At 43.0% G+C, this 17,743-nt stretch overlaps 1 protein-coding gene across 3 annotated transcripts in view; it reads left to right on the top strand.

Moving 5' to 3' along the window:
* Positions 1-200: 200 nt before the first annotated feature.
* LOC115088294 overlaps positions 201-17,743 on the top strand; it is a 98,531-nt gene continuing 80,988 nt past the window's right edge. The window contains exons 1-3 of one of the 3 annotated variants that reach the window (XM_029596433.1): positions 203-409; positions 533-627; positions 14,367-14,640. In XM_029596433.1, the coding sequence (XP_029452293.1) occupies positions 14,439-14,640 (202 nt within the window). In that variant the 5' untranslated portion in view covers positions 203-409; positions 533-627; positions 14,367-14,438. Of the gene's footprint in view, positions 410-532; positions 628-14,366; positions 14,641-17,743 lie in introns of all 3 variants that reach the window. The other 2 variants (XM_029596432.1, XM_029596431.1) reach the window with 2 other exon arrangements.

Here is a 17,743-nt window from a genome sequence, read left to right as displayed (position 1 = left end):
TCCTCACAAAAAAACGGTTCTACTACCTGCACCCTGCCACATCCCAGCTTCAAAACTAAACCAGGATCATGCGTGGTGCGCACCTAAAACCTTCAAGAAAAAATATGGCTGCGTAGTACTCCGACCTTAACTGGGCCTGGGAGGCCTCACCGTGGGGCAATTCGCCCGCCCCGCCCACATATAAGCGACTGGGGTGGGGGCGCGCGCTATGCTCGCGCGGCAGGCTGGGATGGAGTCGGCGGGGCCGCCCGCGCTCGGCTTCGAGGGGCTGCTGCTGCAGCTCAGCGACGAGGTGCTGCTGCTCGTGCTGCGGCTGCTCGACCCCGTGTCCCTGGGCAGGGCGGGGGGCGCCTGCAGAGCCCTGCACCGAATCAGCAGCACGGGCTCCCTGTGGCGCGCGCACTGCCGGGTCAGAGCCTCCCTTGTTCTCTTGTGGGTCAGGCGGGGGGGGGGAGGAGGGTGACCTGCTGCGGGTCGGTGCGGCACAGGTTTATTAGTATCACCCTTTTTGCTCTCTTTTATCAACCTGCAGATTTCTGTTTAAAAGTGGACATCGTGGTGGTATTGTGCTAAAGCTGGTCACAAACTCCAGTTTGTATTCGTAAACACATTTAAATCTTTTTAAAGGTTGGTTTACACATTAGTTAGTAACGTGTTTTTGAAAAGTTTCATGCTTAAATTGTAACCCCACCTCCTCCGAAAAACAAGTAATATTAGCTTTGTGTATCTTTTTTTTTTTAAATTGAAGTAATATGGGTTTGGTTGGGGTTTTTTTTTTTTAAATGTGTGATTGGCAGGAGGCTTAAACCTCCTGCTTTAGCAATCAATGGTCGTTACAACATCAACTTGTCTTGTGTATTGTGGCAGGCGTTGAATTCCAATGCAACTGCATTCAATCTCCGCCAAGAAGGAACGTTTCCTTTCCTAGCCACCCTTGATTGTAGCCAAAAGGTCTGCAATTAAACCAAAAATCTCGCTGGGTCCCGCTCCCACAGCCCAAGAGTATTAGTCTTCTTAGGTAAACCTGCCTTACTGACCCAAATACACAAGTTTACAATTATGCAACAATAAAATGAAGAAATATAAAACATCAATAGTAAAGCCATACTAGTAGAACGAATATTTCAAAATAGCAGATAAATGGTGACATCCAATAATAAATAAATGGAACTTTTGATTTCCAGATGCCCTGAGATTGTCATGGATTAGCTGATGGGGTGGAGAGCGGTAGTTGTGCACAAACTTTCTTCTTTCTCTCATACATGCACACTCTACTAGACACACAAATATGCTTTCTTGCTCTCACACCCTCTCTCCCTCACATACATATGCCCTTATTCACTCAGACAGGCCCCTTCTCTATCACATCCACTTAGGTTCCTTGTCTCGTTCACCCTTACACAGGCTTCCTCCCTCTCACTAACACTATTGCACTCTCCTACACTCACACCCTCATACAAACTCCCTTTCGCTCTCACACTCACATACACATTCCCTCATAAAGGTGTGCGCTCTCTCTCTTACACCCCCCCCCCCCCCCAACACACTCTCTTGCACACGTACCTCATTACACAGGTTCCCTCTCTCTCTGGCACACACACACCCATACACAGGTTCCCTTTCTTACACACATGCACTCTCACACAGGCTCCCTCTCTCTGTCTCATACACACGCAGGGGTACCGCTCGCTTCTCTCGGCTGCGAGTAGAATGGGCGCTGCTCGTGGCCTGCTAAGTCGCTTCTCTCGGCTGCTAGCAGGATGGGTGCCTCTCTGTTGAAGAGTTTTCTCTCTGCCACAAAGGGGATGCGCTCTGCTTGCGACCCACCAAGTCTTTACTCCTCTCGGCTGCGAGGAAGATGGGCTCCATCTCAACCCCACATGGCTTCTCTTTGCCGCCTCCTACTGGTTGGCACCCTAGGCGACTGCCTAGTTTTGCTTAGTGGACCCGCTCGTCCTGCCCATGCCCAATTATTATTTAGCAATGAACATCTGACAGCTTTAGCAGATTTCAGGGTGTTCGTTCCCTTAACTTTGCAATCCAACTGACATCAGTTTAGACTCCATATGCTACTGAGTGGCTGTCACCATGGTAGAAGACATGGGAGAAAGACAGATTTTGTTTTTACATTTTTCTTCAAAACTACTGTCACTAAAAGATGACGCATGTAGACGCCAGGTGCTGAACCTCCCTTATAATTAAATGCTACATTTATTTTTCTGTATGGAAAGATATAGCGGAGGGAAAATCAACCATATGTGTGATATGTTATGAAAGCCAAGCTGAGAATCTGAAAATGTATTTAAGTGCACGTGACTACAAAACGTAAGTAGCAAGAACTTGGGATAGTTTATAACTAGGATTTGTAAAAAGACCGTTCATAGGTAGACTGATAGCTTGCAGTAAGTGTTCTGTCAGATTTAAGAAAGCATGTTTAAAGTCCATGCACATTTTATTTTTTATTTATTTATTTAACGTTTTTTTTATACCGATGACCGTTCGCACATCGCATCGGTTTACAGTGAACACAAAACCATTGGGCAAGGCCCTTACATAAAACAGATAATATATTGAACTAGGTTGCACATACAACTAGGTCCACAGGTTGCACATACAACCTGTGGAAGTTTCTGGAGAGCTTTTCCTTTAATATCTATGAACCAGATAAACTTGGGGGGTGTCCACCTGGAGGGGAGCAGTATGGAATGGAATTTCCCATTGGGTTCTGCAAGGTACTGCCAAGTGACCCAGGTTAGCCACTGTCAGAGACCGGATGCTGGGCTCAATGGCCTTTGGTCTGACCCAGCATGGCACTTCTTATATTATGTCCAGAGGGATCTGCTATTTTAATAAACCCTAAGGGGGAGGTATGCAGTTTTTGCAATAACTTGAAAATGTATAAGTTTTGTTGCCACCTGCTTACTAGTGACCTGAAGGGTTTCTTGCTTCACATTTGATTGTTTTGTTGTACCCTTTCTACTGCTGTTTTTGGCATAGGTGTTATGCTTCAATGACTGGCATTTGTGACAGGGTATTAACCCTTTATATTTTATGGGTTCCTACCTCAACTGGCATGTTGAGAAGGGACCATCTTCCACTCAGCTCAGACTCCAGGCTCACAAAATGAAAATGACTTGATGTGTGATACGGTATCACAGATCCTTAAACTGAAGCAACAGGCTCAGCAGGCTGACCAATACTAGTTTATATGTTGCTGCCGCACTAATCATTGTAACACATTTTCAGAGTTGAGTATTACTAACCCTAGTAAGTGTCTTTTAATCTGGGGGACATGGTATTTTTAATTCAAATGTATAATCTGAAAAAAAAAATATGATTATAAGAACTCAATGCATAGATATTGCAAAGAACTGAATTGCTGAAAATCGATAACCATGTTTCCAAAACTGAATATTGGATACTTTGCAAATGGCTGTAATGTGCTCTGTGATGTTAGTCCTAGGATGGTTAGTCCTGTTTCCAGTACCCAATAAGTGCTGCTCAGAAACATATACCTCTAGCACTTTGGAGTGCTTTCTCCACAAGTACATAACATGCAATGCTGGGTCAGACCAAGGGTCCATCAAGCCCAGCATCCTGTTTCCAACAGTGGCCAATCCAGGCCATAAGAACCTGGCAAGTACCCAACACTAAGTCTATTCCATGTTACTGTTACTAGTAATAGCAGTGGCTATTTTCTAAGTCAACTCAATTTAATAGCAGGTAATGGACTTCTCCTCCAAGAACTTATCCAATCCTTTTTTAAACACAGCTACACTAACTGCACTACCCACATCCCCTAGCAACAAATTTCAGAGTTTAATTGTGCGCCCAAACCAGCAGAAGAGCTCACTGAAGTTTTTCCTCCACCACCAACTGCAAATTTGGATAGCAAAAAGCAGGAAAATATGGTAGAACTTAGCTTTTTGGTTTCATTGTAATAAAGTGCACTTGACTGTGCACCCAGTTTTACTTGCAAATGTGTACACACTTATTGTGTGCAGGCTTTACTTTGAGTTCAACAAGGAATCTAGTGCAAAAAGAAAAGTGCACTCAAACTGGTGTAAAAAGTGTGCACACAGATTAGTGCTCTTCCAATTAAATTTCATGTTAGTTAAGGATTAGCTATTTCCCCAATGCAGAGATGCAAGGTACTCCTGGGAAGAATTGTGCACAAAATAAATTAAACTCTACACACAATATTTGAAAACTCTTCAGACTTCATTTGTTCAGCTAAAACAATGTAATCCCTGTCTTTGAGCAACAATTCATAATTCAGTACAGAAATGTTTTTGCTCAGATGCAAAATATTTACATTTTTGTGTAGAATTTTGACATTATAAGGCCTGAACCCTCCAGTTGCTCTCCCCTTCCCCAGGCTCAGTGACACTCCCCAGCTCTCGCCTCCTTATGGCTTGAACCCCTTCCCCCATGCTTGTTCTCTCCTCCCCTTCAGGTCATATCCTACTCAATTCGCTCACTACCTCTTCCTCCTCCCATCAGTTTTCTTTCTCTGCCCCATCAAGTTAACCCCCCTCCCTACTGTTTTATCTCCCCCCTCCCCCCAGGAAGTCGTCTTCAAGATGACTAACCCCTCTTCAACGCTCTGTCCTTCTCCCCCATTCTCTCCCCTTACCCCAGCAGGCCCTTCCCCTAGTTTTCTCTATCTGCCCTCCCTGTCCTTCAGGCTCGACTCCTGGGAAGAGACAGACAAGACCCCCTAGATTTCTGTGCCCCACAGCTGTAGTAATATCCCCTAACTTTGTCTGTATGCCACTCCCTCTTTAGCAAGATCCCCAACTCTGTCCACCCTCTCCCCCCTCCCCCACCCCCTAAACTCGCTGTCTTCTCAACTGTTCAGGCACCACCTGTCCCCCCCAACTACTTTCTCTCTCGTTCGGGCCAAAGCTCATGTTGCAGGCCTATCTATTCTGGCCTGCATGGGCCAACATTGTCTCAACACTTCCAACCCACTGCTACTCCTTTCTTTCCAGCGGACTCAGACAATTTTCCGTCTTCTTTCAGCCTGTGCAGGCCTCCACTGCGATTGCTGCTTCCGGGTCCCTGTGTCTAATCGTGTGGGGAGCAATGCAGAATTCCCCCAAGAGACTTCAACCCATGTCTTCTTAATGCTGGAACTGTAACTCCTTGTCAGAGCTGGAGTAAAGTTATTTGGGCTAATGTTAGTCTATGGGCTGAAACTAGAGTTTGTGGTGCAGGACTCCTATTCTTCGGATTTATGTGAATAAACAAAATTTCTCATTTGCTGCAAGACCAATCCTTACAAATGGGATTTCCCACTTCAGTTGATGAAGACAGAAGGTATACCTTTTTCCTATATCATCCCTGGCTATAAGGAAGGTGTGTTGCCAGTAGTCTGTCACCAGCATTTGGATATGTAAAGGTTGGTGCATTTAGATTCTATCTCCTTGAGTCTAGGTTAGTACTCAGCCTGGATGAGCTTACCTGCTGCTGGGCTGATTCCCCAGTTGAGCCAGCCTACTAAGGTATTTCTCCCAGGTTGAGCAAGCCCTCTGGGCTGATCCCATGTTTCTCAATGGGCCTAAATATGTCAGCTCCCTGGTAGATGGCTCCCAGGGTTGGGCCTGGTACAGGCTAAAAGGATGGGCACTTTTCTTTGTAAAGGCTTTAGAGGGAAAATTGCAAGCTTTATCTAATGTTCTCAGCTAACTGTTACTTTTCAGCGGATCCTGACCTTTTTGCCCAAGCTAATGTCACCTTTTCATTTAACTGTCTGAATCTCTTCCAGCCTTTAGAGGTGGAGAATTCTGAGGCAAGGATAGCAGTCTCTTGCCTCCTAGACATTTGTTACATGCTCCTCGGTTATCTGAAATTCCTTGTCGTCTTGCTAGTGTGTGTTGTGGGATCTGCTAGCAGGTTAGCAATCTATTGGGATTTGCTATGCGGATGGGAGGAGCCAGCAGATGAGAATAGCAGTCCCCAAAGGGGAGGAGTAGCAATCTGTAGTGAACTGCCTTCTATGGGTCTACTAAGGAATGGCAACATTTATTATTTATTTAAAACATGTTATGATGTACACTGCAGAGTTGGCAATCTGTACCAGCGGAGTACTAGAGATGGTGCTCAGCTGGACAGAAAGTAGATAGGTGAATCCTTGGGCCGTTGGCAGATGACAATGCCCCCAGGAGGGAGTCCTGAGAGGGACCACCGGCTAGGCTGGAGTATGGAGACAGACACAGTTAGTTCTTTTATTAGATAGGTAGTATAACCACCAGAGGTGGCAGTAGTGAGCTGGTATGCCCGGCAGGGCTGAAGTCCCTCAGATACCGGAACTGCGATTCCAAGGTTGCTGAGCTGCAAAGAGACTGTAGATAGTGAATAGACAGGGTATGCAAATATACATAGCCAGTACTAGATGATAACTCACATACATGTTTGTAAATATGTTTATCTCCCTCTCCCCTTTCCCCGTGCTTGAATTTTCCAGGCTCTACCTAGAGCCCTTACTCTCGTTCTCATATATTCTCCTGGTTCTCCCCTCCCATGTTCTATGTAATTTCAACCTTTTGTTACAATGTAAACCGATATGATGTGTATTTTAATGTCGGTATAGAAAAGTTGTTAAATAAAAATAAATAAATAAATAAATACAGGCCGATTCAATAAAAATGCGGGAGAGCGGACGAACGCCCGCACTCCCGGCGCGCGTGATGCAGTATTCAAATGAGGTGGTGCGGTAGAATCGGGCAAAAGGTGGCGCTAGGGACACTAGCGCGTCCATAGCTCCTCCTTTTAGCCCGGAGCGGTGGCTGTCAGCGGGTTTGACAGCCGACGCTCAATTTTGCCGGCGTCTGTTCTCGAGCCCGCTGACAGCCACGGGCTTGGAAACCGGACGCCGGCAAAATTGAGTGTCCTGTTTTTGACCTGACAGCCGCAGACTGAATTCAAATTTTTTAAACTTTTTTTACTCTTCGGGACCTCCGACTTAATATCACCATGATATTAAGTCGGAGGGTGCACAGAAAAGCAGTTTTTACTGCTTTTCTGTGCACTTTCCCGGTGCCGGAAGAAATTAGCGCCGACCCAAAGGTCGGCTCAATAGTATATAGTTACCCAAATTGCCCCTGGAGCTCTCTTTAAATATTGGGGTTACACTGGCCACCCTCCAGTCTTCAGGCAAAATGGATGATTTTAATGATAGGTTACAAATTTTAAATAGATCAGAAATTTCATTTTTGAGTTCCTTCAGTACCCTAGGATGCATACAATCCGGTCCAGGTGATTTGCTACTCTTTAGTTTGTCAATCTGGCCTACTACATCTTCCAGGTTCACAGTGATTTGGTTCAGTTCGTCTGACTCATCACCCTTGAAAACCATCTCCGGAACTGGTATCTCCCCAACATCCTCATTAGTAAACACGGAAGCAAAGAATTCATTTAGTCTTTCTGCAATGGCCTTATCTTCCCTAAGAGCTCCTTTAACCCTTCAGTCATCTAATGGTCCAACCGACTCCCTCACAGGTTTCTTGATTCGGATATATTTTAAAAGGTTTTTGAGTTTTTGCCTCTGTGGCCAACTTCATTTCAAATTTTCTCTTTACCTGTCTTATCAATGTTTTACACTTGACAAAGCTTATGTTTTATCCTATTTTCTTCAGATGGATCCTTCCAATTTTTGAAGGATTTTTTTTTTTGGCTAAAATAGCTTCTTTCATCTCACCTTTTAACCATGACAGTAATCATGTTGCCTTCCTTCCACCCTTCTTAATGCGTGGAATATAAATTACCAGAAAAGCTGATGTGTAAAACAAATGCTATGGGATGGTGGTGGAGAAAGAAAGGGTTCCATGTTGCCAGGCCTTTCTAGTGCTGTTTAGAGGCCATTAGCAGCAGCAAAGAAATGATTTAATATTTGCAAAAGCTTAAACAAAGGATCAGACTCTTGATTATGCTTCCTGCCTCTCTTCCATTTTTGTTCTTAATGGCAAAAAATAGCCACCAGTAGGAACTCATTAATTACAAATCCACTGGTTTGTGCCAACCAATCAACAGCGGGATTTAGCTTTCGTAGAACAGGCCCATTGAAGCGCACTACCGATATGATGGTTACTAAAAATTAAAAGGTGAAATTCCTAGGGTCTTTTTTGTTTAAGTTTTCTAACCTTTTTGTTTGTTTTGGCAGTAGACTGTGTAAGTTACATCCTTGCCTTTTGCTTCATTGGCCATCCTTGCCTTTTGCTTCAGCAGCCTTAACTGGGATCATGAGTGATAGTGGGGACTTGTTAGTAATAATGTGGCTGGCCATGATACATGATGCAGTAGGTGTGCGGTGTTGACTGAGATTAGCACACTTCTGCAGGGAAAAGTTTGAATCACAATGTTGTCTGCATTGGCCAGTAACATCTAGCACTATTGTATATTGTACATGAGTCTTTAGATCATGATATTTGGTAAATGTGTACCCTTTGGCTTTCATGTTTTGAGGTCTAAAAGAAGTTATGTTCTTTTCTTAAATCTGCATCAAGCTTGCTGATATGCCATTTTTTAGATTTAAAAAAATGTATCTGTAAAATGCAAAACTTATGTAATGAAAAGTAGATGCATCTTTGGCCCCTTGTCACTGGTGCAGAGAGCCCTGCAAGGGTAGGAAAATATGTTCAAGATGCGAAGTCTTAAACCTTTGTGGAGGCATTTTTTCTGCAAGAAAAACCTGGCTTGAATAATGGGACATTATAGTGCTCGTTAACACATCAAACAGCTTTGTTCATGTTGGCTGAAACATTCCAGCTAAACTACGATACATTTAAGCCATTTAAATTTATGTGGCATTTAATAGCAAACAAAATTGGATAGTTTAGTTGGCAATTTAAAACAATAGTTTAAAAATCAGAACCAAGAAAGAGTAATTTAATTGTTGGGGAGGTGTTGGCATTTATGACTTTTGGAATGCTCCTCCTTAAACTGGGCAGTATGAATCTAAGGAAATTAAGGTGCTGCTCTGCTGGTACTTACAGAACAATACACAAGCATGATACTGTCACATGTAATGTATGAATCTAGCATGAACCGGGGCAAATGGTCCATCCAGTCTGCCCAGTAGGATTACGCTTATCAGTTTCCCAAACCTTAAAAGTCAGGACCCTCGTTGGTTGCTGTTTGAGTTCAATTCCCTGTTGTGCCTTACCATTGAAGCAGAGAGCAGTGTTGGAGTTGCGTCAAAGTATTAATCTTATTGGTTAAGAATAATAACCGCTGCATCAGCATGTTATTCCCATACTTGTTTCCCTAGACCCTCGGTCACTGTACAAATCAAATTCCCCTTTCCCCCCTGCCATTGAAGCAGAGAATAATGGAGTAAATCATCAACAGTATCAAAGCTTATTGGTTATGAGTAGTAACCACTGCACCAGCAAGCTACTCCATACACTCTTTTCTTCATTTCCATCCTTTAGCCTTTAGAGATCCACAGTTGTTATCCCATGCCCTTTTGAATTCATTGTTTTGGTTTTCACCACCTCCAGAAGGGCATTCCAGGCATCCACCACCCTCTCTGTGAAGAAATATTTTCTGATGTTGATTCTGAGAAGTCCTCCCTGGAGTTTCATTTTGTGACCTCTAATTGTGCTGATTTCTTTCCAGCTGAAAAGGTTTGACATTTGTACATCATTAAAACCTTTCAAGTCTCTGAAAGTCTGTATATATCGCCCCTGTGCTGCCTCTTTTCCAGGGTATACATATTCATATCCTTCAGTTTCTACTCATAGATTTTCTGATACTGACCCCTCACCATTTTGGTAGCCCTTCTCTGGACCACCTCCATCCTGTCTCTATCCCTTTTGAAATAAGGGCTCCAGAACTAAACACAATACTCCAGGTGAGGTCTCACCAAGGACCTTTGCAAGGGCATCACCATCTCCATTTTCTTACTGGTTATTCCTCTCTATGCAGCTCAGCATTCTTCTGGCTTTAGCTTTTGCCTTGTCACATTGCTTCACCATCTTCAGATCGCCAGAGATTTTCACCCCAAGATCCCACTCTTGGTCTGTCCACATCAGCTCCCCCCCCCCCCCCCACCCCAATCACATACAGCTGTTTTGGATTACTGCATCCCAGATGCATGACGCTGCATTTCTTGGCATTGAATCCCAGCTGCCAAATCTTTGACCACTCAAGCTTTCATAAATCCCTTTTCATCCTCTCTACTTCTTCAGGTGTGTCCACTCTGTTGCAGATCTTGGTATCATTCTTAAATAGACAAACATTACCTTATATCCCTTCCCTAATGTCACTCACAAAGATATTGAACAGAATCTGTCCCAAAACTGATCCCTGTGGCACTCCACTTAACACAGCTCTCGTCAGATTAGGTTCCATTTTCCATTACAAGCTGCCCCTTATCAGACAATAAGTTTGTAATCCATGCCATCACCTTGGCATTCACTCTGAAGCTTCTCATTTTGTTCACAAGCCTCCTATGTGGGATGGTATCAAAAGCTTTGCTGAAATCCAAGTAGATGACATCGAGTGCTCTTCCTCGATCCAATTCTCTAGTCACCCAAATAAAAAAAAAAAAATCAGATTTGTCTGACAGGACCTTCCTCTGGTGAATCCATGCTGCCTTGGGTCCAACAACTTACTGGACTGTAGATAGTTCGGTCTCCTTTCTTTCAGCAGCAACTCCATTACTTTTCCCACCACCAAGGTGAGGCTAACCAGACTGTTGTTTCCAGCCTCCTTTCTGCTACCATTCTTATGAAGCGGGACCACAACCGCTCTTCTCCAGTCTTGGGGCACCACTTCCATTTTCAGGTGTCTCGTGAACAGGTCACATAGCCGACCTGCCAGGATATCTGAGTTCTTGTAGTGTCCTGGGATGTATCTCATCCGGCCCCATGGGCTTGTCCACATTGTTTTCCTAGCTCTTCCCATACATACTCTTCTGTAAAAGGAATTGTATAGCCCATTACCTTCTACAGTCTTGTCAACCAGAAACGGGCCTTCTCCAGGATCTTCTTTAGTGAACACCGAACTGAAGTATTTGTTTTAATATTTTCGCCATTTCCATGTCTTTCTTGACACCTTGCTCCTCATTACTTTTCAATTTCACTATACTGCTTCGGGCTTTCCTTCTTTCTCTTATATATCTGAAAAATGTTTTGTCACCTCTCTATCTCTTGGGCAATCCTTTCTTTTGCTTGACCTTTCGATTTTCTGATTTCTTTTAGTCTCCCTCATTTTCACCAGTATTGTTCCCTATGTTCCTCTTTTTGGGATCCTTTATACTTACTGAATGTTGATCTTTTTGTCTTTATTTTTGCAGCTACCTCCTTTGAGAACCAAATTGGTTTCTTTTTCCTTGAGCATTTGTTTACTTCTCGAACATATAGGTTTGTTGCCTTTGTAATAGCTCCTTGTAATTTAGCTCCCTGTTCCACCTCACCCATTTTCTCCCAGTCTTCTAGTTCTTCCTCCAGGTACATCCCCATTTTGTCAAAGTCTATATATTTGAAATTCAAAACTCGGGTCTTCGTGTGACTTCTTTGTATCTTATTCACAATATCAAATCATACTGTCTGATGATCACTTGTACTCAGGTGTGCCCCTGTCTGGACATTAGAAACATTATCCCCATTTGTGAGCACTAGGTCAAGAATTACACCCTTCCTCGTGGGATCCATTACCATTTGAGCATAGCCCCATGGAGGGCATCCACTATCTCTATTTCTCGTAGATTCCACGGAAGGAATTCTCCAGTCTACATCCGGCATAAGAACATGCCATACTGGGTCAGATTAGGGGTCCATCAAGCCCAGCATCCTGTTTCCAACAGTGGCCAATCCAGGCCAAAAAGAAAAGAGAACTAGGAAAGAAACTTAGGGGAAGTAACAAATCTAAAACAGAGAAGCAAGTACCCATAAACTAAGTATATCCCACGCTATTGATGCTAGTAATAGCAGTGACTATTTTCTAAGTCAAGCGGATTAAGATGAATTGCAGGAGGACCTCGCGAGACTGGAAGACTGGGCCTCCAAATGGCAGACTAAATCCAGTGCAGACAAGTGCAAAGTGATGCACACGGGAAAAACAATCCCCACTGTAGTCACACAATGCCAGGCTCTCTCCTAGGAGTTACCACCCAGGAAAGAGATTCAGGTATCAGAGTGGACAATACACCGAAAATGCCAGCTCAGTGTGCTGTGGCGATCAAAAAAGCCAACAATGCTAGGAACTAGTAGGATGGGAAAGGCAAACAGAGGATGCCACAATGCCTCTGCATCACTCCAAGGTGAGACCGCACCTTGAATACTGTGAGCAGTGCTGGTCACCACATCTCAAAAAGGATATAGCCGCACTGGAGAAAGCAGATTAAAATCTCCAACAAGCAACACTTATCCCTTCTTTCCCATCTTTCCCATCTTTTCAATATCTTCGATCAGATCCTCTGTCCAGCTCTTCTGTTTGAATTGGAGGCTTATAGCTCACACCGATGTAGATGGGACATGTGTGCCCTGAACTTGGCCCATTAAGGTTGTTGCACATAACTAGGGCTCCATCTGTCCGTCCGTCCCCCCCCCCCAACCAGGGACTATGAACATGGGTTCCACAGCTTCCCCATCTTCTTGTCTAGTGGAGGATGCTGAGCTTGTAATTGAAGCAGAATCTCCTGCAGGATATAGCATTATTTGCTGAGCCACCAAGCTGGCTGCACACAATTATAAACACAACATGAGAAATGCAATTGGGATTAAAAAGAAAAGAGAACTAACGGGCCGATAAGTAAAGTTTGCGGGAGAGTGGGCGAACGCCCGCTCTCCCAGCGCGCGCACTGGCCACTCGCCGGTGCGTGCGATTCACTATTTAAATTAGGTCCGGCGGTAGATCCGACAGGAGCGGCGGCTGTCAGCGGGTTTGACAGCCAATGCTCAATTTTTGCCGGCGTCGGTTCTCGAGCCAACTGACAGCCACGGGCTCGGAAACCGGATGCCGGCAAAATTGAGTGTCCGGTTTTTGGCCCGACAGCCGTGGGCCGAATTCAAATTTTATTTTTTATTTTTTTACTTTTTTTTACTCTTCGGGACCTCCGACTTAATATCGCTATGATATTAAGTCGGAGGGTGCACAGAAAAGCCGTTTTTACTGCTTTTCTGTGCGCTTTCCCGGTGCCGGAAGAAATTAGCGCCGACCTTGCCCATATCCAGGAATGAAACTTAAGAAATGCAGTGGAGGAACTTCCAGGGAAAAAACGACAGAAGGGGAAAGAAAGTCTTCCAAAACATACATGAGGAGGCCCCATGTGTGGAAACTGTTCTCGAAGGTTCTTCGCTCTTCAGGGAAATCACTCCTTTCCTTCTCATCTTATAGATACAGGATCCAGGCCCAAAGTGGTGGAAGCCTTTAGAGCTTGAGAAGGAGAACTATTTGTTCTTTTTGTAACAAGTTAAAGGGCAGTCTTTTGCTAGAGACCTTTGGCCATTAGAGATGCAGGATGAGTGTAAAAACCAATGATGTGATCTTAAGATATTTACCAGTTTAGATTTTAAAGGTCTTTTGACCTTACTTACGTAAAAGGCTTGTCTATGATGTTTTTGGTTAGTCTGAGTTAATGCTATTAATGTTGTAATTTGCTGAGAAAAATTGAATCAGCGTAATATAAATATTCACAAAATGCATAAAATTTGGTTCTTTGAATCTTAGTTTGAATTGCTCTACAATTAATCCCACAGGCCAAATTATCCTCCACCAGAAACAGAGCCCTTCCATTATTGGCCCTAAACTTTGGAATTCATTACCTCATTTCCTCACCAATCAAGAAAACTTAAAATCATTCAAAAAAGACCTAAAAACCTGGCTACTCAGCCAATCTTTTAAAGACTGCACTCAATGAACTTATAGTACATTAACATAGCCTGCTATCTATCAAAATCTCCTTCAATCAATCTCCCTGTTTCATGATGCAGATGTTCTCTGTTTTTCATTGTTCCCAGATATCTCTGTTCACCTACTCAGGGTTTCCACCCTGTGTTATCCTGTTATACTCATACTCCTTGTTATGTCTTTGCTCATCATTGTTAATTTTTGATATTTTTAAATTTCAAACATCGTTCAATGTAACAAGTTGTTCTGTATGTAAACCGGAGTGAAGGCAACTCTGCTATACATCGGTATATAAAAAATGCTAAATAAATAGAGTAGATTTTTAATTATTTGTGTAGGGAAACTCCCAATAGTATGATTTTTTTTTGTTGGAGTTGTATTTTTTGTTTTAAAGGTGTGACTATAAGCTAATATTTGCTTCTGAATATTTAATATAGAAGATGGTTTCTGAAATGTTTCAGTGCTTGCCCTTTTTTTTTTTTTTTAACTTGCTTTATTCTCTTTGGCAGGCATTTTTCGGGCTGGATATTAAAACTTCCTGTGCCAACTGCACTGCCAAGGATGCTTTCAGACTTCTGTACATGTGGAAGATGCTGTATAAAACACTGCCTTACAACAGACCGCTGCAAGACCTATTCTTCTCAGGTGCTCCACTGTGCAAGTACTGGATGCAGTGGCTGGTTTTGGAAAAAATGGTTCCTTTGCCCCCTATTCAGCTGCCTGATTATGTGATAGAAGACATCTGGGGAATTAGAAAGAATGCCCTTGAGGAGAAACACAAAGGTTGGTAAACATGGTTTTAGCATGCTAAATCCCCTAGTGGTTTTTTATAGACTAAGATGCTTATGCGTCCTCTTCGTGGCCATGTATCCTGGTCTTGCACACTCTGATCACTTTAGCCTATAGAAGTCCTAGTGAAAATCTCCATAATGCCAAGAGGCTCATTCTTCATTATACGTCAAGTGCCTTTCAGTTTGTATGAACTGTTCTGGTCAGTCTCTGCCCTGTAGCTTATCCTGAGCTTTTGTAAGAAAAAAAAAGAACCCATTAATGCAAAAGATGGTTTCACATTCTGGACTAATTTGCTACTACTGATTCTATGGTGCCACATTCTGAAGCCTAGCTCCTATTTTTCTGTTCTTGGGATGTTTTGTTTTTTTTTTTTTTTTTTAAAGAAAGTTAAGATGAATTTTTAAGGTGCATTAATTGGATGTACGAATAAGTCAGGCTCACGCGTACAGAGAGGATTTTAAAGGCCAGCGAGATATGCATGTATCTCCCGCAGCATACACATCTAGAAAGTTTTCAAAAAGAGGCATGGTCTGGGCAGGGCATGGGCGTTTCAAGGTGTGAGCCAGAGATGAGTGCATAAATACTTAACGCAATATGGCATGCACCAAGGCCCCTGCTGCATAACTTTACTTCTGCTATGGACGCTGTGTGAGTTTAAAAAAAGAGAAAAATAGAGAAAAATATAAAACTAGGCAGATCTATGGATTTTTAAGGGTTTGGGCTAACAGGAGGGAGTGAAGGCTATCGAACCAAGGGGGGGGTTGGCGGACCTATCTCTTAACTGGATGAACTGGAAACAAACTGGTAAAAGTATGAATGGTGTCTGTGTGTGACTCTTCTAAAATTCCTCAATTTATGCAGTAGAAGCAGGATTTGGGCACCCATGTGTGCACCCACTTAAAATTTGGTACATGTGCGCACGTCCAGGCATGTTTTGTAACATGCGCACATATACGCGCACAAATTATAAAATAGCCGCGTCCCTGGACGTAGGCTGACGCATGCGTGCACATGTGCCCCCATGTGCCGGTTTGAACGTTACTGTCTAAATATGGATATATTGCACAAGTTATCTAGAACAGTTCAAGAATAGTTGGTTGCAAAATCTCATTCAGAACCTAGGCTTGATTCTGATGCAGAATTTCAGATGTTTTTGGCCGTGCAGATGAATCAGTTTTCTATTTAGCGTTATGATATAGTCTGAATCTTCCATAAATATTTCATCAAGCAGACTACAGTATTTGATGGTTATATTTGAAGACTTCTAGAAGTTTGTTTTGCTTTCTAAAGGCTTTTCCTGAAAGATTGCTCTGCTTTAATTTTCTTTCCGGTATTCAGAGCTTCTTACTAGCTTACCAGGAAAGGTGTACAGTCTAATATCAGAATTAAGAACCCACTTGAAATTATTCAGACCACAGGGTTTATTTCATAATCATCAGAATGCCCTATTCCCAGTGAAAACTATGCAGGTTTAATGAATGTAACCACCCACGTTGGTACACCCAAAATGAGTGTCCAATGCTGGTTTTGGAGCCCTCCCACCAGTGGGTGGATTTTAAAATACAAAAATGGTTGAGCAGATGTAGTAGACCTGGCACAGAAACAGTCTATTTCCAATACTAGAGAGGGGAAACACCTCTATAAAACACTTCTTCCCCTCTGAGTCCTTTCTGACTGCACCCCCAACTCTTCTGTTGACTGACAGATGCCTCTCATGAGCCCCATTCCCTTTTCATTATTTCTTGCCCTCCATCGTAAGGACTAAAGAATTGGTCCTCTTCCTTCAAAAGAGGATATTCTGTCGTGCTTCCTCATACAACATTCTTCCCTGCCAAAAAATATTGGATTCAGGTAACCTGGTAGTCTGTGATTCCTCCTAGGGGGCTCGATACCTGGGAGCCTAATATTGAAATCTGGAGCCAGAGCCTTGCTGGACACCGGTCAATAGCTGCAGAGCAAGACTCCCTCCAACCAGGCTTCACTCCAGCTTCTTGCCCACAACTGAAAAAGTTGATAGCCCCAATAGGGCCAATTTCTAGTGAGCAGCACCTGATCTAGGGCCCTCGTCGCATAAAATATAGTTTTTCTTTTGTGTATGTGTTAATTTCGTTGTTGCACTATGAGAAACACAAATCTGTTTTTGTAATGCAGTGCACAGCTGAAATGGGTGCAACATCCATTTTCATTCTTTTGGACCCTAAGGATTTGTCGCCATAACCATTTGTAGTTGCTAACACCTAGAGGAAATGTAGTTACAAAAAATACTCTCCTCTCAGCACAGCCAAGTTTTAGAAGTGTCATTTTAAGAACCAAAAAGGCAGCTATCTTAAGAACATAAGAAATTGCCATGCTGGGTTAGACCGAGGGTCCATCAAGCCCAGCATCCTGTTTCCAACAGAGATCAAACCAGGCCACAAGAACCAGGCAAGTACCCAAACACTAAGAAGATCCCATGCTACTGATGCAATTAATAGCAGTGGCTATTCCCTAAGTAAACTTGATTACTAGCCGTTAATGGACTTCTCCTCCAAGAACTTATCCAAACCTTTTTTGAAACCAACTATACTAACTGCACTAACCACATCCTCTGGCAACAAATTCCAGAGCTTTATTATGCGATGAGTGAAAGAATTTTCTCCGATTAGTCTTAAATGTGCTACTTGCTAACTTCATGGACACAACCATGCTTGCTGCTGTGTTCAGCATTGTACTGTACATCAGCAGATGACCAGAAAATGGTACCTGGCATGGGAAATATAAGGTATTGGGGTAGGATATTAAGTATTTATCTTCTGAAGTGAAGAGACTAGCTTAATCTGGCTGGTATTCCATAGCTCTGAAGTTTGGTGTTTCTTTATTTGACATTTTAAGGCCATGCAAAAAGTTGAGTAAATGAAAGGAATTTAATGCCTGTAATGGGTTGAGAATATATAATTGCTTTTATATGGTAGCATGAAAATATTCTCGACTGCTACAATGTAAAGATGATTTGTGAAAGCATCTGACCAAATAGGTGTTTTCCCCCTTCCCCTTCCCCCTTAATTATAGAGATCAATATTCAAAGGATTTTGTCTGAGTAACTTTCAAGTTACCC

Source organism: Rhinatrema bivittatum, chromosome 3 (assembly GCF_901001135.1).
Source record: "Rhinatrema bivittatum chromosome 3, aRhiBiv1.1, whole genome shotgun sequence".
Lineage (NCBI taxonomy): Eukaryota > Metazoa > Chordata > Amphibia > Gymnophiona > Rhinatrematidae > Rhinatrema > Rhinatrema bivittatum.
Note: the sequence above shows the minus strand (reverse complement) of the source record. Positions and strands in the feature narration are given on the sequence as shown.